Genomic DNA, 22,782 nt, shown 5'->3' with positions numbered 1-22,782 from the left:
TTTTTTTTTTTTTTTTTTTTTTTTTTTTTTTTTTTTTGTTTTTTTTTTTTTTTTTTTTTTTTTTTTTTTTTTTTTTTTTTTTTTTTTTTTTTTTATGGAAGAGGTCAAGAGTTCTGTTTATCTTGCTAAAAAAATCCCTGGAATTCCTCCTGGCCCTTCCTTAAATATAACAAAGAGGCCAGGTTACTCCCCATGGGGAGAGCTGGCAGCTCCGTCTGGGAAGGAGAGGAGACTCCAGAGGGTGCCCACAAAGCTTCCCCAGGGAAGGGTCAGATTTCTGGAGACAGTTTTACCCTGGATTTGGGAGCGCATCACTTTCCAAGCCTGTCTCTAAGGCTGCTCCGGAAGGAAGGCTGGCCTGGGAATGAGGCTGGAAGGAGGAATCTAGCTCCGTGTGTCTGGAAAAAGGCAGTGAGAGGTCTCAGCAGGAAGCAGAAATCCCTGGAAGGATCCTCATTTCACTTTTCCACACTTCCCAATGGGAGGAGTTTTCCAATTCCTGGTTGGGCCCTTCAGCCTCGTTAGTCAGTCCCTGCCTGGGTGTCCCGAGGCCAAAGTCCAGAGTCTGGTGGCTCCTGCTTAGGGAAGCAGCCTAGAATGATCCAGCAGATCCTTCTCTGCATTCCCAGAGCCTGTGCCTGGCTTGGTCACTCCCTGGATGTGTTTTCCATCAGTTTGTCCACACTGGAGTGTGGAGAAACTCTGTCTTGCACTTTAAACCCCTGGAAAGCCACTGTTCCTTCCCACTCCTCAGTTTCCTCACATCCCAGGGGTCAGTCCCACATTCCTGCCGAGATCTTAGTGTCCTGTGGGGACACTGGGAGGTGCGGATTGATGCATCCATCAGGGAATGGCTGGGAAAACAGATGAGCTTTGTCCAGGTGAGCAAAAAGGGGGATGAAGGCTGGAGAGGGACTTCGGAGTGCCAGGACAAGAGGGAATGGCTTTCCACTGTCAGAGGGCAGGGATAAATGGAATACGGGGAAGAAATTCTTCCCTGTGAGGGTGGTGAGGCACTGGAATGGATTTCCCAGAGAAGCTGTGGCTGCCCCATCCCTGGAAGTGTCCAAAGCCAGGCTGGCATGGCTTTGGTATCCAGTTCCATACAGAGGGAGGAGAAATGTGGGATCCCATTTGAATGTCCCTTTTTACTTATTTAAATTTAGGGCTGGAAGTCTCCTCCTGGTTAAACTGAAATATTTTAAGCCCCTTCCCATAGATCCTCCCTGGTGATGCTGGGTGGGTTCAGGTCATTCCTATCTCTTCTCTCTGTTGTTGTCCCTGCAGAATCTGGGGATCCTGGAATGGTTTGGGTTGGAAGGGGCCTTAAACACATCCCATTCCAGCCCCTGCTGTGGGCAAGGAAATCTTCCACTAGTCCAGGTTGCTCCAAGCCCTGTCCAACCTGGTCTTAGATTTATTAAGCAAAGTTTAGGTGCTTTTTCTCCAGCTCTGCATTCCCAGGAACAGATTTTGGAGTTGCCAACCTTTGGAGCTTTGCCCCCTGCTGTGTCTCCTTGCTCCCTGCACTTCCTCCGGGAATACTGTGCCTGATGGGTTTTCTCTTGGAAGGGAAATCCAAAGCTAACACAAAAGCTACCTAGCAATTCCTAAAGGGAATTTCTGGGGATATGCTTTTACTGCAGAGCATCCACGGGAGATTTAGCAAATCTCAGGAATGTTTGTGTCTTTGTCACACAATCATCCAATCCTGGAACGATGTGGTTGAAAGGGATTTTAAGGATCATCCAGTTCCAACCCCCTGCTGTGGGCAGGGACACCTCCCGCTGGAACAGGCTGTTCCAAGTCCCCTTTGACTTGGAGATCCAAGATAAATGGGTCAGTGCTGGGTCTGGGATCAGGACACCCCTCACTGTGATTCTTCCTCTCTCTAGATCCTCACCTCCTCCGGACCATGACTCCTGAAAACATGTGCCACATGACTCCTCCTTCCCACCTGGAGCATCCTCCTCCTCCTCCTCCTCCCCCTCCCCCTCCTCCTCCCCACCTCCAGGGTCCACCCCCGCCACCCCCTCACCCCCTCCAGCCACAGCACAGTTCCCACTTTCCCGGCCTCCAGCGGGACATGTTCCTGAAGGCCGAGCCCCTGATGCCTCCGTACGGGATCGGGCCAGGAATGGTGCCAGCTGAGCTCCACCACGCCCAGCAATCCCAGATGCTGCACCAGCTCCTCCAGCAGCACGGAGCAGAGTAAGGCCTGGGGATGGTGGGAAGGCGGGAATGGGGATGAGGGGATGGGAGCAGGAGGTTTGTGCAGTGTCCAAAGTGTGGGGTGTGACTGGGAGTTGGGTGGTGGGAATAAACAAGGGGAAATCTAGGGAAGGAGTCCCTGCCCGTGGAAAGGGGTTGGAACTGGATAAACTTTAAGGTCCCTTCCAACGCAAACCATTCTGGAATTCTGTGGAATTATGGATGTGGCCCAGAGCTTGGCAGTGTGGGAGAAGGTGGGGCAGCACTGTGGGAATGTTTTGGGGTTCTTTGTGAGATCCTGCTTGTGCCAGTGGCGCGATGTGGAGCTTCCCAGCTCAGCCTTTCCCATGTCTCTCCACAGGCTCCCGGTGCATCCTGCCAAGAAGCGAAAACACTCCGAGTCCCCCTCCAACACCCTCAATGCCCAGATGCTCAATGGGATGATCAAGCAGGAGCCAGGAATGGGATCGGTGCCGCTCAATCCCGACCGAGTCCAGACTCCTCCCTGGCACCAGCCGGGCGCTCTCTCACCAGGTACCCCTTGATCCCACTCCTCTTTGTCCTCCTGGAATGTCAGTTCTGGATCTGCTGTCCTGGCAGTCAGGAGGGAAAACTCCAGGCAGTGCTAGTCGCTCCCTTGGGCTTCCACCCTGCTGGACATTCATTCCAATGATTAAAGTTGGGATCCTAAGGAGTTTTACCCCCTCCCCATAGGGCTGATCCAGGATAATGACAGTTTGAATGGATCCTACCTGGATCCCAACTTCCAGTCCATCAAGTGGCAGCCACACCAGCAGAACAAGTGGGCAACTCTCTATGATGCCAACTACAAGGAGCTGTGAGTAATCCCTCTGCCTCTGGAAAAAGTGGAATTCGCATTCCATGTGTCTGTGGTGAGCCACTGGGGTTGGGAATATCGTATTCACAGTGTGGAATGAGGATCTCCCTGGGTTTGTCCTTGTCCTCTCAGCTGTGCTGGGGGCGGGTACTCCCCACCCCATACCTTTCCCATTGGGAAAGTCGCTCCTCCACACTTTTTATGGATGATTAAGGAATAGCAGAAGGGATTTCAGCCACCACTCAGATCTTGGAAGGTTTTTATTGGCAAATCCAGGATGGTTTGGGACAGCAGCTCCTTTTCCCCCTTCCCAGCCTTTCCAGGATTTTAAATTTAGGATTGGGAATTCCCAACCAACATGTAGCTTGGATGGCTGGAGAGAATCCAGATCCACTTCAGCGCAGCGTGGAAAGGAGCTGGAGGAGGAGAGGTTGTGGAAAGCTGGGAAGTGGCAGAGAGGCTGGAAAAGGAAGGCTGGGATCACTGCGGCAGTTGGGGAGCAGAGAGTGGTGGGAAGGTGGGCTGGGAATTGAGGGAGAGGAGGGTGGAGGCAGCATATGGAGCAGCACTGTATAGGAGGAGTGCTGAGGAGAAAATGGCTCTGGATCCTCCCTGCATTCCTGGGAGGTGACCAAACACTGGCAAGCACCAGGATGTCTTCCAGGAACCTCTCCCCGAGCAACAGGATCCCCCCCTTCCCTCCCAATTCCCCCTCTTCCTGCACAGCCAGGGGCTGTGGGATCCTGTGGGGAACGGGAGGAGGGAACGCTCCAGTGCCTGTGGATAACCCTGACTGTGATCCCAGCATACCTGGATGGTGCTGGGAATGGGAGCCAAGGATCCCAGGTGTGGGGGCAGAGTGCAAATCCCAGCTTTCCCTCACACTGCTTCCATCTCCCATCCCATCCATCCATTTCCTGTCCCAAGCATGTCCCAGTTGTCCCAGACCGTTTCCAGGTGTTGCTATCTCAGTTCCAGAAATTCTCCATTCACACAGGTGGATTGATGGAGACATATCCCATGGTATTTTCTGGGCACAGGGAAGTTGCTGGAAAACTGCTACAACCCCAGCCCTGCTCTTTGGATCTTGGGATTGCTTCCCTAATCCCTGCTTTTGGGATTTAGGGCGAAAGCCAGAGCACACCCACTCCTGGGGCTTTGAGGTCCATCATCCCGTTGTGTAAGGAATAAATTTCTTTTGGAGTGACTCCATGGAATTTGAGAGAGCCACGTGGGCTTTGTTGTGGCGCCGGATTGGAGCAGAATTAAGGGGTGAAGGTTGATTGATTATTTTTAGGTCCAGTTTCCCTTCTCCATGACGAGCCAGGTGGCTCCAGGAGAGCTGGATCTACATCTCTTTTTACGTTGAATGTCCCTTATTCTCCTGGAACAGCACTTTTCTGGAATACTCCATGAGAAGCACCAAAAATTCCCTCTTCCTTTCCTCCTATAATGGGATTTTCTTAGGTTGGTTAATCCAAATTTAGCAGGCGGGAATCATCTCCTTCCTTTCTGCTTTCAGGTGTCCTCAGCAGTAGGAAGATCTCTTCCAGATCCATAATTATTCCCACAATTTAGTTTTCCTTGGAGATCATAAAGCCAGGATCAGCTGTTCCTGCTCCAGTTTCTCCTGGCAGTTATTCCCCAGTCTCCATGTGCTGTTTGAGTTCCTTGGGATCCAGTGCTTTTCATAGTCTGAGGAGTGCAAATCATCTGAATTATCTGATTTTACCTCTTCTTTATCCCAAGAAAAGAGTTCAGGAAGGAGGTGAAGGATGTGGGAAGCTATCCAGGTTTTTACCAGATTCTCAGTAGCGATTCCAGGGGCAAAAAGTAAAGTTAAATGTAATTCCATGTTCTTTTGCACACAAAAAATGAGGTTCCACAGGGGGATGGGATAGAGATTAGTTCCATTCCGGGCTCAGGTCTCAGGCTTTGCCAGGGAATCTTGAAGGAGCCCACAAATCCCTGGATTAATTTTATGGATAATATATGATTTTTCTTTGGCCCTTTGCACTGATTTTTGTGGGTTTGGATTCACTGAACCTTCCCAGGGATGAGCTGTTCTCCAGCAGCAGTGTCAGGGAGGCCTGGAACTGGGTGATTCCCTAATTTACTCCCGGGAGAAGGAGTCATTCATATCTCCCTGACAGCAGGCTCCGATAAATTCCAGCTCCCTCCTCCCTCTCCCAGGCTTGTTACAGCTTGAGGGAAGGCAGCTGGGAATAGTTCACCCCTCCATGGAAACATCTATATGTTGAGGCCTAGGGTCTTGGAATTCCCAGCTTGGAGATCAGGAATGTGCTTTTCTCTTCCCGTCAAGCAAACTGGTGCTTTCCATGGGGCTCCCACACAGGGAGCTAATCCCAAGTTTTTGGACCTCCACCCCTTGCTTGGGAGAACCATCAGGATAAACAGCTCCAAACTTGCCCTTGCTGGATCCTGGATCTCAGGGAGGGAATGGAGAGCCTGGGATGTGGTCCAGACCTACTGGATGTGTTTTGGGATAGGTGGCACAGGGTGATGGATCGTGGACGCATCCCAGGAAGCTGGAGGGACCACATAAGGTGGATGCACAGGTGGGACTGTGTGGGAGGGATGACAATGGTTCCTCTATCCCTGTGTTTGTGTCCTGGAAGTGAAAGAAGTTGGGGAATACATGGAATTAGTGAGTGGTCCTCGAATGAGGGGACTCCCGATATTCTGTTTTAGTTGAGATATTGGGGAATTGGGAAGGAAAGGGAGAAATTAGGGATTTTTGTGCCTCGGAGGAACAAAGTAAGGAATGTGAGCATCCTGCTCATGGCCAACATCCTAATACAATTCCCTGGGGGGAGTTTGTGACTCCTCACTCAGATCAGGAAAAACCTCCTCTCCTGTGATCCTGCCCTTCTGTCCTGCCTTAATCCGCCTCTACCAGTGGGAGTGTTTGGGATAAAGCAATCCATAGGGATAAAGCAATCCATTTGACCCCAGACTTTTTATTCCTGACACTTTGCCCTCTGGCCCCTGTGCTCTCCCTGGAAAAGGCTTTGGCTGCTCCCAGGACATGGGTTTGTCTGTGGCTGATGTCATCCCTAATCCCAGGAAATGCTTCTCACTTGGGATCTCCTGCTTTTCCTTCTCCTACCACCCCATTCCCATCCAGAGAGCTGGGAATACCTTGCCTGGGAGCAGCTCCTCAGCTCAGCCAGAAGTGCTGGAGATCCCTCTGGAAAGAAGTGTCTTCTCTCCTATCAATCCCAGCACGAGCATTTGGGGAATGACACAGCCACCAGGAAAATGAGAAAGTCGGTGAATAGGAGCCTCTGGAAGGGGACTGTGGAAGACCAGGGATTTCCAGGAGGCAGAGGAGGAGGAGCCCGCCTATCTCCCCTCTGTCAGCACATGTTTAGCAGCCGTCGTTTTGGAAGTTTGGGAAGCATCCATAGCTTGGAAGTTGGGACAGACCTTCCTCTCCTTGGCTTTACCTGTTAAGATACAATGGGAATAGGTGTGAACACTCAGGAGCCAGGAATGGGATGATCACGGAGGGTGCTCAGGCCAGCTCCAATGAGGAATATCCAGATGGAGAATCTGGGAGGAGGCCAAGGAATTCCTTTTGTGCCTCTGGGCTAAGGCAGAACTCTGCTCCCACAGTCTGGTTTGTGTTCCAGAGCAAAGCATGGCATTCCCAGGTCCCTGGGGTGTAAGGAGGGAGTAGTTATTCATGGCCATCCCAGGGTTACTCCTGGCAGCCTGGAATCATGCTCAGGTCTCATCCACATTATCCACCCAGGTGTTCTGGGGGGAGAATGGCTTTATTCCAGAAAAAAAAGGAAGGAATACCAGGGCAGAATCCCTATTTTCTGCATCCCAGAGTCTGCCACATTCCTTACTGCTGGTCTGTCCACCTCCCCTCCCGTTGCTGCAGGCAGAAGTCAGGAGTGATTTGTTTTTTAGGGAAAAGTGCTCCTTAATATCTCATTTTAAGGATATGTCTCATATCCAAGGCTGGGGTGAGCTCCCTCTTTACCTCATCCTTAATTCTGTTCTGTGGGATGAGAGGCAGCTCCTTCCCCCCTTCTGAGGGCCCACCAGCCCAGGTCTGGAATTTTTGGACGGTGAGGAAAAGGCTGCATATTTCCCTCATTCCCATGGAAACCAACCCATTAAAGAGATGTAGATTAAACCTTTCCGGCTGGTGTGTGTCCATGGAGCAGCCAGGACTCCTCCTCCTCCTCCTCCTCCTCCTCCTCCACACTGAGAATGCCATGGGATGTGGGACACCCCCAGGTCAGCCTGAGCTGCTTCTCCCAGCATTAAGGGGATTCTCCAGGCTTTGGGAAGGCTGTGGAGCTTGGTATCTCCATATTCCCTCCCAGTGGAAGAACTGTAGGACAGTTTGGGTTGGAAGAGACCTTATGGATGATCCCGTGCCAATCCATTGCCCAGGTTGCTCCAAGCCCCATCCAACCTGGCCAAGAACACTTCCAGGGATGGGATATCCACAAATTTCCCTGGGAAACCTTTGGATCGCCTCCTGGCCTCACTGCTGCTCCCTTTTCCCAGCCCGATGCTCACATACCGCGTGGACGCTGACAAGGGATTCAACTTCTCCGTGGGGGATGACGCCTTCGTGTGCCAGAAGAAGAACCACTTCCAGGTCACGGTGTACATTGGAATGCTGGGAGATCCCAAGTATGTGAAGACCCCCGAGGGCCTGAAACCCCTCGAGTGCTTCTATCTGAAGCTGCATGGAGTGAAGGTGAGCAGGAGCTGAGGGTGAGAGTGAATCAAACCGGGAGAAGGAGGGGAACCGTGGAATCACTGAGGCTGGAAAAGCCCTTTAGGATCATTGAGTCCAAACTGTTCCCCCAGCACTGCCAAGGCCACCCCAAACCATGTCCCCAGGTGCCACATCCATATGGATTTAAAATGCCTCCAGGAATGTGGAATCCACCACCTGAACCTGTTCCAATGACCACCCTTTCCATGAAGGAATTTTTCCTAATATCCAGTCTAAAAATCCCCTGAACCACTGGAATACAGGTCCTGTGAGAGAGATGAGAATGGTTCCTCTATCCTGGTGTTTGTATCCTGGAAGTGAAAGAAGTCGGGGAATACATGGAATTAGTGAGTGGTCCTTGAATGAAGGGTCTCCTGATATTCTGTTTTAGTTGAGATGTTGGGGAATTGGGCAGTGACACTCAGTCACTTCCTGGGCATTTCAGGGCTGGCTATCTCTCACCTTTGATTCCAGAGGTACATGGCAACTTTGGGAAGATCCTTCCACCCTCAACTTTCCCCCTTCCAAGGGCGATTCCCATGTTTGGGCAGTGCCCACACTCTGGGTTGTACCAAGTCATGGGAAGGTGGGCAGAGAGCTGGAAATGAGGAGGTGAGAAGGGGAAGGTAGGTCTCTGTGCCCTGTGTCACATTCCCAAATCCTTATCTCCAGCTCGAGGCCCTGAACCAATCCATCAATATCGAGCAGTCGCAGTCGGATCGCAGCAAACGGCCCTTCAACCCCGTCACGTGAGTGTGTCTGTGTGGGAACCAGCATCCTGTGTTTCCAGGGAATAACAGCATGAGAAGGTGGGGAAAGGGGCAAAGTCAGAGTCTTGCGTTCCACTGGGTCGTTGCCACACTCTCCAGTTCTCCCCTGTTTTCCTCTCTTCACATTCTCAACTCTGTGCCCAGTTCACGGACCTGCTGTGCTGGAGTAGGCCAGGAGATGGCCATTCCCAAAAAACCCTCCTCTCCGGGTTCAGGTTCTGGCCTTTCCACACCTGGTTCCTCAGAGCACCCTCAGGGCATGCGGGAACCTGTTGCAGATCCCAAGGTTGGGCCCGTGTCCAGTGGACCGTTGGGAAAGATCCAGTAGACTGAGAGAATGTTGGGAACTTGGGCTCTGCAAGGTATAGGAAAACTGGGTACCTTTCCACTTTTTGCACGTCCTTAGGCAGAGGAGCAGGAAGAAATAGGCAGCATTCCCAAATAGGCACCATCCTCACTCAGTCCTCTGTTTTTCTTCCCTTCCAGGGTCAACTTGCCCCCAGAGCAGGTCACCAAGGTCACCGTGGGGCGGCTACACTTCAGTGAGACCACAGCCAACAACATGCGGAAAAAGGGCAAACCCAACCCAGACCAGAGGTGAGGGCTCCGGAATATCCTGAGCGTTCTGTGGATCTGCCTCTTCCTGGCCCAGGAAGTGTGTCCAGAGGGAGGAGGACATGGGGGACAAGGCCTGGATTGGCCGTCCTTGGGCACAAGAAGGGTCTGCCCTCTCTGTGGGGAGCACAAGGGGAGGGGATGTTCCGAGCTCACCATGGTGTTCCAAAGGGAATGGAGATCCAGAACTTTTCCTAGCATGTTTCCCTAACTTTTCTCCCTTCTCAGGTACTTCATGCTGGTGGTGGCCCTGCAGGCACATGCCCAGAACCAGAACTACACACTCGCTGCCCACATTTCTGAGCGGATCATCGTCCGGGTAAATCCCTGTCTCCTCCCTCCGGCACCCCACAGTCCCTTGCTGGCCATCTTCCACCTTCCAAAAACCTGTGGATGTGGCACTTGAGGTGGTGGTTCAGTGGTGAGTGTGGGATGGTTGGACTAGATGATTTTAGAGGGCTTTTCCAGCATCGTTCTCCCACTTTCCCCCCCCCTTCTCCAAACTCCTCCTGCATTGTTTGTAGCATTCCAAGTCCACATTTGGGTTCGGGCTCCAGCCTTTCCACACCTGCTTCCTCAGGGAACCTGTTGCAGATTCCAAGGTTGGAGCAGTGTCCAGTAGACTGTTGGGAATTAGGGAAGAGAGCAGCTGGGACTCTGCAGCAGGGACAAGCATTTCAGGTGCAGGAAAACTGGGTACCTTCCCACCTCTTGCATGTCCTGAGGAAAAGAGGATTCCCAGGAGGAATTGCAGGCAACTCAGCTCAACCTGCACATGGGTCACAGAACCCCACAGAATTTGAGAGGCAGAAGCATCATCCACATCACTTGGTCACCTGCTGTCCTGGAACAGCTCTGGGATAACAGCTCTAAGGAAGCAAAGATATTCCTTTAGGAGAGGAGCAGGAATAGCCTTGGTTCCTCGGGCCAGCAGGTAAAAGCCAAGGCTGCCAGGATGGGCTGGGATCCATGCCCAGATCCATTCCCAGTGGATCCCTGCCATGCCACTCTGTCTTGTGCTGGGCAAAGCTCTGTATGGCACCTCCATGACCCTCCTTGTCCTCTCCTGGCTCTGTCCTCCCACCTATCCCATTCCCTGCTGACCCTCCTGTGGGGCTGGCACTGTAATTCCATGTGCTGCAGGCTGGAGGGAGCCCAGGGACCTCACAGACAGCTCCTCCCAAAAACCCCCTCCCACTTCTCAGGCGAACATCCCCAAGATCTCTGCTTCCCAGTGCTCCTTTCCCTACTTTTTCAGCCCCTGCTTTCCTGCTTTTCTGCAGGCTTCCAACCCGGGCCAGTTTGAGAGCGACAGTGACGTGCTGTGGCAGCGGGCGCAGCTCCCGGACACCGTGTTCCACCACGGCCGTGTCGGGATCAACACGGACCGCCCCGATGAGGCCCTGGTGGTCCATGGGAACGTGAAGATCATGGGCTCCCTCATGCACCCGTCGGACGTCCGGGTGAAGGAGGACATCCAGGAGGTGAGACCTTGGAAAACAGGGTGGGATCTGGGGTGAAGGTACACCACGGGAAACGGGAATGTCATCCTGAGCCTGTTTTAGCTGCTGGTTTCCATCAAATCCTAATGGATAATGTGAGCTCCTGTGGGAGTCCAACTCTAGGCCTACAGGAGTTGGACTCAATAATCCTTTATGGGCCCCGTGCAGCTCAGGATATTCCATGATTAGGGGACTGTTGATCAGATAGGAAGTGCCTCAGAATTCCCTCTGTCCCATACCTAGCCTGTCCACCACGTCCTAGGGAATACTGACTCCCCCAGTGTTAGACAGAACTGGCAAACACAGTCAGAAAAAAGGTGGAAAGCAGCTGGAAAATACATGGGAACAGGTGACTATGGCAGGCACCATCCTGGGCCTTGCCAGAGGGCTCTGCTCTGAATTCCTATCAGCTGGATTTGCCTGTCCAGAAAAGCTGGATACATTCATGCCACATATTTTCAGGAACTGCCTCCACTCTGTGTCTGTTCCTGCAATGAGACTCACTCTCTTCCTGGCTTCCCTACTCCAGGAATTTATCCAGTGACCAGAACTGGAGATTTATCCCAGTGCTGGTGCTGTTTGTCCCAGTGACTGCTCCAAGCAAGATTCCCATCTCCCACAGGAATTCCCATGAGCCACAGTGGGTTTTCCTGCCTGGACTCATGGGGGGATTTAAGAAGCAACGCTCCCTTGAGGAGTTCCGTGTGCCTGTTTTTTTCCCAGGTGGACACCACAGAGCAGCTGAAGCGGATCTCCCGGATGCGACTGGTGCACTACAACTACAAGCCGGAGTTTGCGGCCACGGTGGGGATGGACAACACCTCTGAGACAGGTATATCCCACGGGAATATGCCTCTGAGGCAGGAATGTCCCACGGGAATTCCCTACCTTTCGTAGGGGCTATATCCAGTTCTGCTCTGCGTGTGAGGTGGGCAAGAGGGGGGCTCTCACCTCTGGAATTAAGGAATCCAATGAAATTCCCTCCTTAGTGAGGGGGAGAGAAAGTGGCACTTCCTACAGGGAAGAGGTTTCTCCAGGTATCCACCTCTCTTTGGGAGTACAGGTAGATCCCACAGCGGGTTGATGATCCCTGTCCATTGAATTTGGGGATAAGTAGGTGGGATGGGCCCTTCACCTTCCCACCTTCACCCCCTCCCCGTGCTCTCTCCACATGTCCCCAGGTGTCATCGCTCAGGAAGTTAAGGAAATCCTCCCGGAAGCTGTGAAGGATACCGGAGACCTGGTCTTTTCTAATGGGAAAACCCTGGAGAACTTCTTGGTGGTGAACAAGGTTGGTGGCAGCCGGGAGGCTGGGGAGCCCAGCTCCAGGAGATGGGTATGGAATGCAGTGCCTGGAAAATGCTCCTGGCATCACCCAGATGAGTTTCAGGCCTGGCTGCAATTCCAGAAGTCGGGAATAGCCCTGGGTGGGTGTTGGACCCGAGCAGGGAGGGAAATTTGGCAACATCTCCCCTGGGAAGGGCTCCCTGTTGGCAGCTTCCTGTAGGGAGTCTCCTGGTCCTAATCTCCCCTTTCTGGATAAGATAAGGTGCTCATGTCAAGATAAGCCAGAGCACCTGGTCTCCTGACCTTTCCTAACCTATCTGCTGCTCTGGGAATCACCTCCTATGTCCCACATGGATGGGGACAGTCTCCCATGTCACACCCAGAGGGTTGGGGAGATCCAGATGGTCTGTGCTGGCTGACTCCAGTAGCCTTTCCTGCATGGTGTGGGAGAGCAGTCAGGGTGGCCACATCCAAGTGTTCCTCTGGCTGTCAGGCCACTCATCCTGATTCCCTGGCAGGAGCGGATCTTCATGGAGAACGTGGGGGCTGTGAAGGAGCTGTGCAAGCTGACGGACAACCTAGAGACCCGGATCGATGAGCTGGAAAGGTGGAGCCACAAGCTGGCCAAGCTCAAGAGACTGGACAGCATGAAGTCCACTGTGAGCTCCGGAGCCTTCAGGTACAGCCAGAGTCAAGGAATGGCCCCTTGGATCCCAGGAAATTCTCAGTGGCAGCTTGGATTGGGAAGTGGGAGATGGGGAGGGTGGTGGGATGTTGGCTCGTGTCACTTGGGGTTTAAGGAGCTTGAGGCTGGGGAGGTTTGACGTTCCCAAAAACACCCCGGATGGAATTGTCTCCAATTCCAATTGTCTGCTGTTTTCTCATGGCAAAGAGTTTCCCGTGCTTCCAAAATCCTCCATCCTGACCCTGCTTATGCAGGTTTTGGGACAGAACTGGGGCTCTCTGGCAAAGCCCCCAAATGGTTTGTGACTGTCGTGCCACACAGAGGGTTTGTTCCCTACTGGAAAATCCCATTTTTCCCTGGGAATGGCTTGGAGAGCAATCCCTGACCAGCTCAGCTCCATTCCTCCTTTTTCCTTGCAGCCAAACAGGGAGCCAGTTCAGCCGAGCGGGAAGTGTTCCCCACAAAAAGAGACCCCACAAAGTGGCCACCAAGGTAAGAGATGGATCCCAAAGGAGTAGTGCTGGGTGGCAGGAGCTGGGAGGGCTCATCCTGGAGAAAAGGAGGATCAGGGGGCCCTTAACTCTTTCCACAATTCCCTGACAGGAGGGTGGAGCTGGGTGGGATTGGGGGGAATCTGCTCCCAGGTGACAGGATGAGAGGAAATGGCCTCATGTTGCACCAGGGGATATTTAAGTCGGATATCCAGGGAAATTCCTTCATGGAAAGGGTTGTCCAGCTCTGGCACAGGCTCCAGTGGTAGAGTCCCCATCCGTGGAGGGATTTAAAATCCCTGTGGATGTGGCACTAGGGGATGTGGTTTAGTGGTGCCTATGGAGTGGTTGGACTCTGTGATCCTAGAGGGCTTTTCCAACCTTAGTGATTCCATGACACTCCTTTTGTCTGTGTCTAATGGGGGTGTTAAATGGCTTCTGAACTGGGGAGAGTTCAGGATTTCCAGGGAGCAGGAAGAGAGCTCAGGATGGGCTGGGGGAGGTCCGTGGGAGCAATCTGAGCTGATCCAAGGGTTCCTGAGCTGATCCAGGGGTTTTCTCCTTGCAGTCTCCGTCGGTTGTCCCAGAACAGGCCTGCATCAGCCAGCGCTTCCTGCAGGGCACCATCATTGCCCTGGTCATCATCATGGCATTCAGGTGATTCCCAAGGCCTGGGATGATCCTCCTCCCTTGTCTCCCTCAGGTTGATCCATCTGGGCTGTGCCACCCATGGGGGGTGCAGTGAGGGGCTTTTTCCATGGAATCCTGGAATGCTTTGGGTTGGAAGGGACCTTAAAACTCAACCAGTTCCAACCCGGACACCTTCCAACACCCCAGATTGCTCCAACCTGGCCTTGGATGCTTCCAGGGAGGGAGTAGCCATCTTTCATGGGTTGGAATCCCTTGGAAGCAGATTGATTCTGTGACATATTCTTACTCCATGTCTCTCCTCAGCTCTTCCCTCTCTGTTTTCCAGTGTCGTGTCCATGTCCACACTGTATGTGCTGAGCCTGCGCAGTGAGGAGGATCTTGTGGATATCGATGGGTGGGTATTTTTGGGAACCACTGAGAAGGGATGAGGGGCCCTGGGAGAGGCTGAAGCACAAAAACCAGATGCCCTGGTGTTGTGGAGCACAATTCCAGAGGGGCAAACCCAACCTGACATGTGCACACAGCCCAGTCCGGTGTTGGTTGAATTCTCTGGAGCGAGAAATGAGGAATAGAGAAGGAAAAGGGAATACCCTGTTTGGCTGCTCACAAATCCACTCGCAGCCAGGCTTGATGTTCCTTGGATGCCTCCGGCCTCATCCCGCTGGTTCAGTCGGACTGGACCAGCTTTGGGAGCTCCTGTGACCTGATAATGAGTCTCTTTTTCTCTCCCTCTTTTCCCTGTCCCATTTTTCTCCCTCCTCTCCTGCTTCCATCTCCTCATCCAACCCGTTTTCCTTCTACTTTATCTTTGATTTTCCCCATTTTTGTCTTTTTCTTCCTCTTATCTTCCATATCTTCTTTCATTCCCTGTCCTCTTGGGCATATTTCCACTTTTCCTCTTCTCCTTGTGTCCCTTGCTGTCCTGTAGCTCCTTTGCTGTGCCCACTGCCTGTCTCCTGGCCCTCTTCCGGCACGGGGGTCCCAGAATTCCGATCGCTCTGTGTCCACGGTATGTGACTGTTTCATTATCCCGTTATTTCTTCTCTTCATTCCTCTTTTGTTTCCCTGCCATCTGCATCCTAGGAGACTGAAAAACTGAAGCAAAACTAAAAGCAGAGAAATGGATATGAGACTTCAGTGGAATTCCAGGAGGAAGGATTGCGGACCCTGTTAGGCAGGGGAAATTAGAGTTAGGAGATGGAAAAATCAATTCATTCAAGGTTAAATAAGGAAATTACATCCTGCAAGTAAAGCAAGATAAAGCCACACATGGAAAAGGTGGATGAGGCAGTGGAAGGACATGAGGGATAAGGGTTGGATTTTGATGGGATGAAGGTGAAGCTCTGCATTCCGTCCAGGAGACCGGCATTGAGTCTCCTTTCACCTGGAAAAGAAGTCCCTGTAATAAAATAAATCTTGCAGGGAACAAAGTGGGGTTTTGATTTCGCCCAGGGTGGGAAGCTCTGTTAATCCCTGGGAAACCTGGAGTGGTGCTTGGGAACAAGGTAAGACATGGACACAGGTGCCCAAAAGCTCTGCAGACTTGGGAGAGAGATTTCCCTCCCCTTTCCCATCTCCCTTATCCTCAGGAGATGCCTGTGGTGTCCTCAGCTCAGGTCTTGGATAGCGGCAGTGAAACACCCAGACTTCCACGGGATTAAATGGAGGGGGATTGTGTGTGTTTCTAAAGAACAAGGTGAGGAACAGACAGTCTCAGAGAGATGAGGGGCACATTGCTTAGGGAATGTGACTCCTTGGAGCCTGTTGAGTCCAAGAACCCAAACCCACCCAGGATAGCACTATTGAGAGTGAAATCCACCCTGTTCCAGGACAATCTGGGAGTGCTGCTGCTGTCCTCTGAAGCAACTGGGAATTGTCCTACTGTCCTTGCCAGACATGGGACTGCCATAAAATTCCCTATGGATTTCTGAGCTCTCCTTGCTGTCTTCATGGCTTGTGTGCCTCTCTCCTGCCTTCCCTTTCCCAGATCATTCCACTCTGTCCTCCTCCGTGTCTGCTGTTCCTCTGTGTCCCTCTTCCCATTATTTTGCTGCAGCCTCTTCTCTCCCTTACCTCCAAGCGGCACTGTGGTCCCAATCCAGGTTTTCACCACATCTTCCTGCATTCTAGGTCAAGCCAGAGCATTGACAAGACACAGACGGTGCGATCCACGGCCATGTCCGATGGAGCCGGCAGCAGGAGTCCCCCGGAGCACGGTGGGTGGTGGGTTGGGATTCGGGATGACCAGGGTGGTGTTGCCTTCCCCATCTCATCGTGCTGGGATGGGTCTGCTTTTGTGGAATGGGTGGTGGGACACTGGGTGCTGCTCCTGTTTGGATCCCTTGAGTCATTCCCATATCCCTGCAGTCCCAGAGGACACCCCTGGAGTATCCCTTGGCTCTCCTGGTCGCAGTGTCCTGGCCTGTTTCAGCCCTCCATGTTTTTCCATGTGCTGCTCCACTGTTCCCACCGGCATCTCCTCTGTTGTCCCCTTGGAGACCAACCCCACTCACGGCACCAATAGGACAGGTGAGAGCCATCTCAGATTCCCATAGGTAGTGGGACACCTCCAAGGTTTGTGTGACGTCCTTGTATCTCACCTCCTGCTCCCTGTGGGAAGGTCTCCTCCATCTCCTCCAGGATGAACCGTTCCAGCTCCCTCTCCCCACACCTTCCCTCTAGATCCTTCCTCATCCTTTTTCCCCTCCTCTGGAAGCTCTCTCATGGCTTTATATCCTTCTATTTATATCCTTTATATCTTCTATATATCTTTTATACTATATAGATATCCTTTATATCCTTATCCTTCGTATCCTTCTCTGCCCATGTGCACAGTTCAGACATCCCTGATCCTGCTGCCAGGGGTAAGTTGGGGCTGGAAAGGATTTGGAGGTTCCCACTTTTCCAGCACAAAGTCTCGAGAAGCTCCTCCAGGCTCAACTCACCTGAGCAGCCCTACCTTGAGGTGTGACCTCATTCCCTCTTCATTCCATCCCTGGCACCATCAGGCACAGAGAGAATGGAATCACAAAATCCTGGAAGGGTTTGGATGGAAGGGACCTTAAAGCTCATCCCATTCCATAGGCAGGGACACCTTCCACTAGACCAGGTTGTCCCAAGGCCTGTCCAACCTGTATTTGAACATTTCCAGGGATGGGGCAGCCACAGCTTCCCAGAGCAACCTGGGTAATTCAGGAGGTGACATGGGGAGAGGGTGATCCTGGTGCTCCCACCTGCTCCCAGCCTCTCATCACAACCTTCTCTCCCATTTTTCCGCAGACCAAAGCCAGACCTCCCTCCTTCCAGCAACAAACATCAAAGCCAAATCCAGGGGCATCACCGGGAAATCCTCCTCCTACTCCAAGTGGCCAAAGACTCCTGACAGGTCTCAGAGCTTCGGCAGTCCCAATGCCAGCCCCTCCTCCCCCTTCTCCCACATCCAGGGCAAATCCAAGTACATCTCCAACCTCTCGCTCTCCCGCAGCAACTCCCGGCAGCAGCGCAGCCTCTGGCAGCCGGTGAGCAAGTGGGTTCGCATGGAGCATCCCGGTACGGATGGTACGTGGATCCACCTCCTTTTCCTCCCAGCCATCCTCCCTCGGACGTTTCCGACTGTTCATAAACACATCGTTCCCCCCTCCGACAGGGCCAAGCCCAGTGCTGGAATCCATCCGGATCCTGGAGATCAACCTAGCCATCCATTCCCAGTACTGTGCCACTTCCGACGCCTGCAGGTGAGCAGGAGGGGCTGGCTGGTGGCACTTTGGTGGCAGCAGCACCGTGGGAAGAAGTAAATGGGCAAATCTTGAAGTTTTTTCAAGATTTCCTTGGGTGTTTTCTACCATCGCCTCGTGCAGCTCACACCACTCTATGTGAATTGGAACTGGTGCCCCCAGTGCTTCCCTCAGGGAAAGTGTTTGGCAGTGGGTTCATCCTTGGCAAGATCTCCTGCGTGAATTCTCAGCCCAACAGGGATTTTGGGTGTTATCCCAGCCTTCCCAGAGCCTGGTGAGGTCTCATCCTCTCTCTGTGTTCCCAGGAGTGGAAACTTCAGCTTCCGCATCCCTGTGAACCAGCGGACGGCCGTGGACACCAACCTGACCCTGGAGATGAAGTGAGTGGACAGGGATCCAAAGGAACATCCTTTGGGTGTTCCAGTGCCCCCAGAGGGGCTGGACACTGATGTGGCCATGGTGTCTCCCTGGGGAAGGGGCAGTGGATGTTCCCCCTTTCCAGGCTCTCATTGTGTCCTCTCATCCCAGCTCCTCCTCCGCTGTGTCCATCTCCCTTTGTGGCCTTGTTTCCAGTGATCCCTGCCAAGATGCTGTGAGCAGGAACAGCTCCATGGATACTGTGGATGCACAGGTAAGGAGAAGGGAACAGCTCACAGTCAGCCCAACACACCACCCATGGGCAGCACAGGAGTTTGTAGAGGGAATTAACACTCAGACATGGAATCATTTAGGTTGGACAAGCCCTTCAAGATCATGGGGTCCAACCATCCCCCCAGTACTGCCAAGGCCACCCCAAATCATGTCCCCAAGTGCCATGTCTACACGAATTTTAAATTCCTCCAGAGATGGCGACTCCACCGCTGGAGCCTGTTCCAACACTCGAAAACCTGCTCCATGAAAGAATTTTCCCAGATATCCATGCTGAACCTCCTCTGGCACACATTGAGGCTGTTTCCTCTTGTCCTGTCCCTTGTTCCCTGAGAGCAGAAGCACAGCCCCACCTGGCTCCACCCTCCTGTCAAGGAGTTGTAGGGAATGAGAAGGTTCCCCTGATCCTCCTTTTCTCCAGGATGAGCCCTCCCTGCCCCAGCTCCCTCAGCTGCTCCTCATCCCATTTGTTCTCCGGGAAACCTCCGTGGGGTCACTCAAGAGCCCAAGGCCATGTATTCCCTCCCCAGAACATCCCTATGCTCATCCCTGATCTCGTCCCAGCTATTCCCCTTCCTTCCCCAGGACACCACGCACCGCTGGCCTCTGGTGATGATGTCTTTCCAGGAGTTTTCCTACCACTTCCGAGTTGCACAGCCGGTGAGTGTCACCAGCTGCTCCTCCTTCATCTTGCCTTGTGGGAGGAAAGAAGTGTGGGGTCATGGCAGGTTTGGCAGCCACGTGGCACTACCACTTCAGGTAGTGGAGGGATGATTTTTCCAGCCCGTAATCCAGGCAGAACTCCCTCCTTGGCATCCTGGCCCTGTCTGTAAGCTCCTTTTCCCATTCCTAGGGCCAAGCCGACTGCGGCACTTCCCCGGAGCAGCTGGGCCAGCTCTTCACTGACTATTACTTCCAGTTTTACTGGCTCTGTGAGTGATTCCCAGGAGCACCAGTGCCCTCTGCTTGGAGACAGGAGGGGGACTGGTGCCACTGGGGAGCCTCCTGCATTCCCCAGCCCCACCTCATCCCCGTGTCCTGCGGCAGCTCCGGAGCTGGAATGCTGGTGGCTGGTGACCTGGAGCACGCACAGGACCTAAAACCCATCACCTGCCCCGTGGTGGCTCCAGGGGTGACCTTGCGCCCATTCTCACCATCCCATGTCCCTCTCCTTTCCCTCATGGAGACCTGTGTGTCCTCCATCGCTTCTCCCTCCCCTTCCAACACTGGATTTGGAAGCATCACACTGGACTGAAGGCCACATCCCAAAGGGGTGCTCCTTCCATGGATCTCCCGGTGCTCCCAGATGTCCCACTTCAGTTCTTCACAACACTGGAATTGCTTCAACACTGGAGCCTTTTCCAAGGGGTTTGGCCTTTGGAAAGGAGGGCTGTGCCTGGACATACTGGAAGTCGTACACTGGAGTTGCTGTTCCTTCTAGTTGGCCCAGGGCCACTTCCCACAGACCCCCTGGAGGCCCCCAGACTTGCCAATGGACACATTCCCCTGGGAACAACCCAAGAAAGAGCAGCTTCCGCATCATTTCCCCCCTTCCCTTGTGCTCTTAAATCCCACCAGATCCAGGTCTGGATGGATAAAACTCCCACTAAAGCCGCTGCTGAGGCCACACCACACGTGGGAACACTTGGCATCAACCCAGGGGTGACAAATAACCGGGATTCTCCCATACTGAGTGTTGTGGGATCTGTTTTTATCCATTTGAAAGCAGCATGTGAAGCTGCCTGGTCGGCCCTCAAGCCAACACCAACCCCTGCCCAAATGTGCAGGACAGAGACTGCTGGAAAATCCTGGAGTGCCCTGCAGAGCAAGGCTGAGTCCCTGGGAACATGAGGATCTGTGCCAGGGTAGGATCTCTGCCTTGGGAGAGGGTGGTGGTCTCCCAAAAAATGGGAACGGCAGCGGCTCCAAGCTGTCCCTGCCCTCCCAGAGCACTTGTGTTGGGGGTATTTTGGAATATGTTACTGTTACAAGTCCTTAACTTGCTAAACTACTGAGTTCTTTGGGATTTTAAGCCGTAAAAAAAAAAAAAAAAAAAAAAAAAAAAAAAAAAAAAAAAAAAAAGAAAAAAAGAAAAAAAATGGGAATTTCATCCGGTCCCCATTGAGCCACGTGGGAAAGCCAAGTGGCTCCATGTGCATCCCCCTCCCCATCCCTCTGCAGCCCCTCATGCTAAAAAGGAGTTATCTGCCTTCCTGGAGTCTCAGCCACTTCCAGGTTATTCCAAGATGGATTTCCCTAAGGAAAACAGTGAGGGGGAAATGCCACATGCTGATCCTGTGGACACTTGAGAGCTGTTTCAGAAAAACAGGATGGTTTTTATCCAGGTAAAGTGATGGTTCCTGTGGATGTCTGGTTGTCTCTTGTCATCCACCTCCTGAGCTTATCCCAGCAAAGCAGTCCTAAAATTCCTTGTTGGAGTTGGTGATTTCCAGGTCGGGGGTTGAGGCCTGGAAGCAGCAAACACTGAATTACACAGTTATTAAAATCCACTGGATCCTGGGAAGCAGGAAATAGTGGGTGAGTAGGGAATTCTGAGCAGCCAAGCAATCAGAAAACCCAATTTTGGGAAGCTCAGTGGGACAACAAGACACCCCAAGGCTTGGGAATACCTGAGCACAAGGAGGTCAGCTCTGTGCTCAGCAGGATTCTCTGTTTCTCCCTCACATCCTGAAGGAAACACCTGGATGTAGCTTAGTGCTCTTCCCTCCACCCTCCCTGAGGGACTTTTCCTGGCTTTAAGCTGGGAAGTGAATTCCCTGGCAGGTTTTTTGTCCCCTTGGCAATCAATGGCCCAGGCTGGCACGTCCTTCCTCAGGTGAGTGATGCTGGGCTGGGATAAATGTCCCTTGGAAGAGGAAACAGGGAATGTTGGGAGGGCCAGAGCCTGCAATCACCCCCTCAGATCCCCTCTCCCTTATCCAAGACTTCACAGCACATCCCACCCCACTCCTGAGGGAAGGAATCAATCAGTGGTGGCCCAGGAGGAGTTGGGATCTCTTAGGTGTCCCCACGATGCTCATCCATGGGATTTAGTGGGATTCCCAGCAAACTAAGTGCCTGAGGGCTTGGAAACATCTCTGGGGCCTTTTTCCTTTTGAAACAGCCCCAGGGAACAGGGTTTTCCCCATGTATTTGTCAAAAACTGGGGCTTAACTGGGATGAGACAACTCCTGGAGTGCTGAGGCTGGCCCTGGCCACACGGAGCCAGCAGCAATCCCTGGGAGTGAGAGAGGACAGGGATTCAGGATGGAGTTTTTAGTGTCAATAGGATCTTATGTCTTAAGTGACACGGCTTTCCCAGATGAGCTGTGGATGCCCCATCCCTGGAAGCGTTCAAATCCAGGTTGGAGCAACCTGGGCCTAGTGGAAGGTGTCCCTACGCATGGAACTGGCTGGGCTTTAAGGTCCCTTTCCACCCAAACCATTCCAGGATTCCACGTTAAAAATCATCAGCTGCTGCCCCCTGAGGCAGAAATGGGTTTTATAATTATAAAATTAAAATCAAGGAGTGATGGAATTGCTTGTTAGGCCCGTGGAAACAGCTGTTTGTACGGATTTCTCCCCAAAACCCACATCTCTGCTCCTTCCCTGTCCCCAGTCAGTCCCAAGAGAGTTCACAATCAGGCGTTTCTATGCGTGGGACAGAGGGAATTCTGAGCTTCTGTCTCTTTATCCAGACATTCCTGGCAGGAAGGAAGACAAAAGGGTGGAAACTTGGGCTCTTTGGGAATTTGTTTCAAAAGCAAATTACCAACTCTTCTGTCCTGCTATTGGAGCTTAAAGCCTGTAAATAGAGACTATGGTACCACTGGAAGACTTAAGGAAAAAAACCATCAAGTAAAGCACTAATTTGTTGGTTTAAATGTTGCTGCCACAGCTTTAATCACTGTATTTTGCCAGCCAGTTTGTAGAGTTGCATTTGTAGCAGGTTATTCTTGATTCCTGGTTTTTATTTGTGGGGAACAAACATGGTTTCCCTCTTTTCTTCCTGATTTATATTTATATTTTGCTGAATTTTGAGGGGTTGAGTCTCTGAATTCCCCCTTTTTTATTTTTTTTTTAAATTTTATTTTAGTTTTGTTTGGTTTGGTTTGGCTTATTTAGAGTTTGTTTTATGCTGGAGGTAAATGTACCCATATGAATAAAATATATAAATACTGCTTTGTATCCAAGAATGGCCCCTGGTGCTTTCCTGCCTTCCCAGGGAATAATAGCAGGACAGAGGACATGTTCTGCCTTTAATCAATGGAAGTTTCTGGATGTGCCCAAACAGGGTCCAGTCAGGGTTGTTGGGGATAAAAAGGAGAAATTAGGAAGGGAAAAGAAATTAGGGAGAAGGAAAAAAATGGAGAAGGGAAAATGGAAAATGAAAAAGGAAGGTTAAAGAAAAGAAGGGAAAGGGGAAAAGACAGGTGGGAAAGAGAAAAAGGAAGAAGGAAAAAGGACAAAAAAAGGAGAAAGGAAAAGGAAAAAAAATAAGAAAAAAGAGAAAAGGAAAAAAGGAGAAAGGAAGGAAAAAGGAAAAAAGGAGAAAGGAAGGAAAAAGGAAAAAAGGAGAAAG

The 22,782-nt window shown here is 52.0% G+C and overlaps 1 protein-coding gene across 4 annotated transcripts in view; it reads left to right on the top strand.

Moving 5' to 3' along the window:
* MYRF (myelin regulatory factor) overlaps positions 1–20,237 on the top strand; it is a 40,498-nt gene extending 20,261 nt beyond the window's left edge. For 2 of the 4 annotated variants that reach the window (XM_027895513.1, XM_027895514.1), the window contains 23 exons: positions 1,896–2,211; positions 2,573–2,745; positions 2,926–3,049; positions 7,601–7,796; positions 8,490–8,566; positions 9,074–9,184; positions 9,431–9,521; positions 10,486–10,686; positions 11,428–11,536; positions 11,886–11,995; positions 12,510–12,670; positions 13,096–13,168; positions 13,736–13,824; positions 14,144–14,212; positions 14,747–14,827; positions 15,949–16,034; positions 16,186–16,347; positions 17,098–17,376; positions 17,465–17,552; positions 17,858–17,932; positions 18,081–18,183; positions 18,786–18,860; positions 19,054–20,237. In XM_027895513.1, the coding sequence (XP_027751314.1) occupies positions 1,896–2,211; positions 2,573–2,745; positions 2,926–3,049; positions 7,601–7,796; positions 8,490–8,566; positions 9,074–9,184; positions 9,431–9,521; positions 10,486–10,686; positions 11,428–11,536; positions 11,886–11,995; positions 12,510–12,670; positions 13,096–13,168; positions 13,736–13,824; positions 14,144–14,212; positions 14,747–14,827; positions 15,949–16,034; positions 16,186–16,347; positions 17,098–17,376; positions 17,465–17,552; positions 17,858–17,932; positions 18,081–18,183; positions 18,786–18,860; positions 19,054–19,140 (2,936 nt within the window). In that variant the 3' untranslated portion in view covers positions 19,141–20,237. The remainder of the gene's footprint in view (positions 1–1,895; positions 2,212–2,572; positions 2,746–2,925; positions 3,050–7,600; positions 7,797–8,489; positions 8,567–9,073; positions 9,185–9,430; positions 9,522–10,485; positions 10,687–11,427; positions 11,537–11,885; positions 11,996–12,509; positions 12,671–13,095; positions 13,169–13,735; positions 13,825–14,143; positions 14,213–14,746; positions 14,828–15,948; positions 16,035–16,185; positions 16,348–17,097; positions 17,377–17,464; positions 17,553–17,857; positions 17,933–18,080; positions 18,184–18,785; positions 18,861–19,053) is intronic. The other 2 variants (XM_027895516.1, XM_027895515.1) reach the window with 2 other exon arrangements.
* Positions 20,238–22,782: the final 2,545 nt, after the last annotated feature.

The sequence above is a fragment of the Empidonax traillii genome, unplaced genomic scaffold (assembly GCF_003031625.1).
Source record: "Empidonax traillii isolate 1590-97213 ecotype Southwest subspecies unplaced genomic scaffold, ASM303162v1 scaffold461:size861717, whole genome shotgun sequence".
NCBI classification, from domain to species: domain Eukaryota; kingdom Metazoa; phylum Chordata; class Aves; order Passeriformes; family Tyrannidae; genus Empidonax; species Empidonax traillii.
This window is presented reverse-complemented; position numbering and strand designations above follow the sequence as displayed.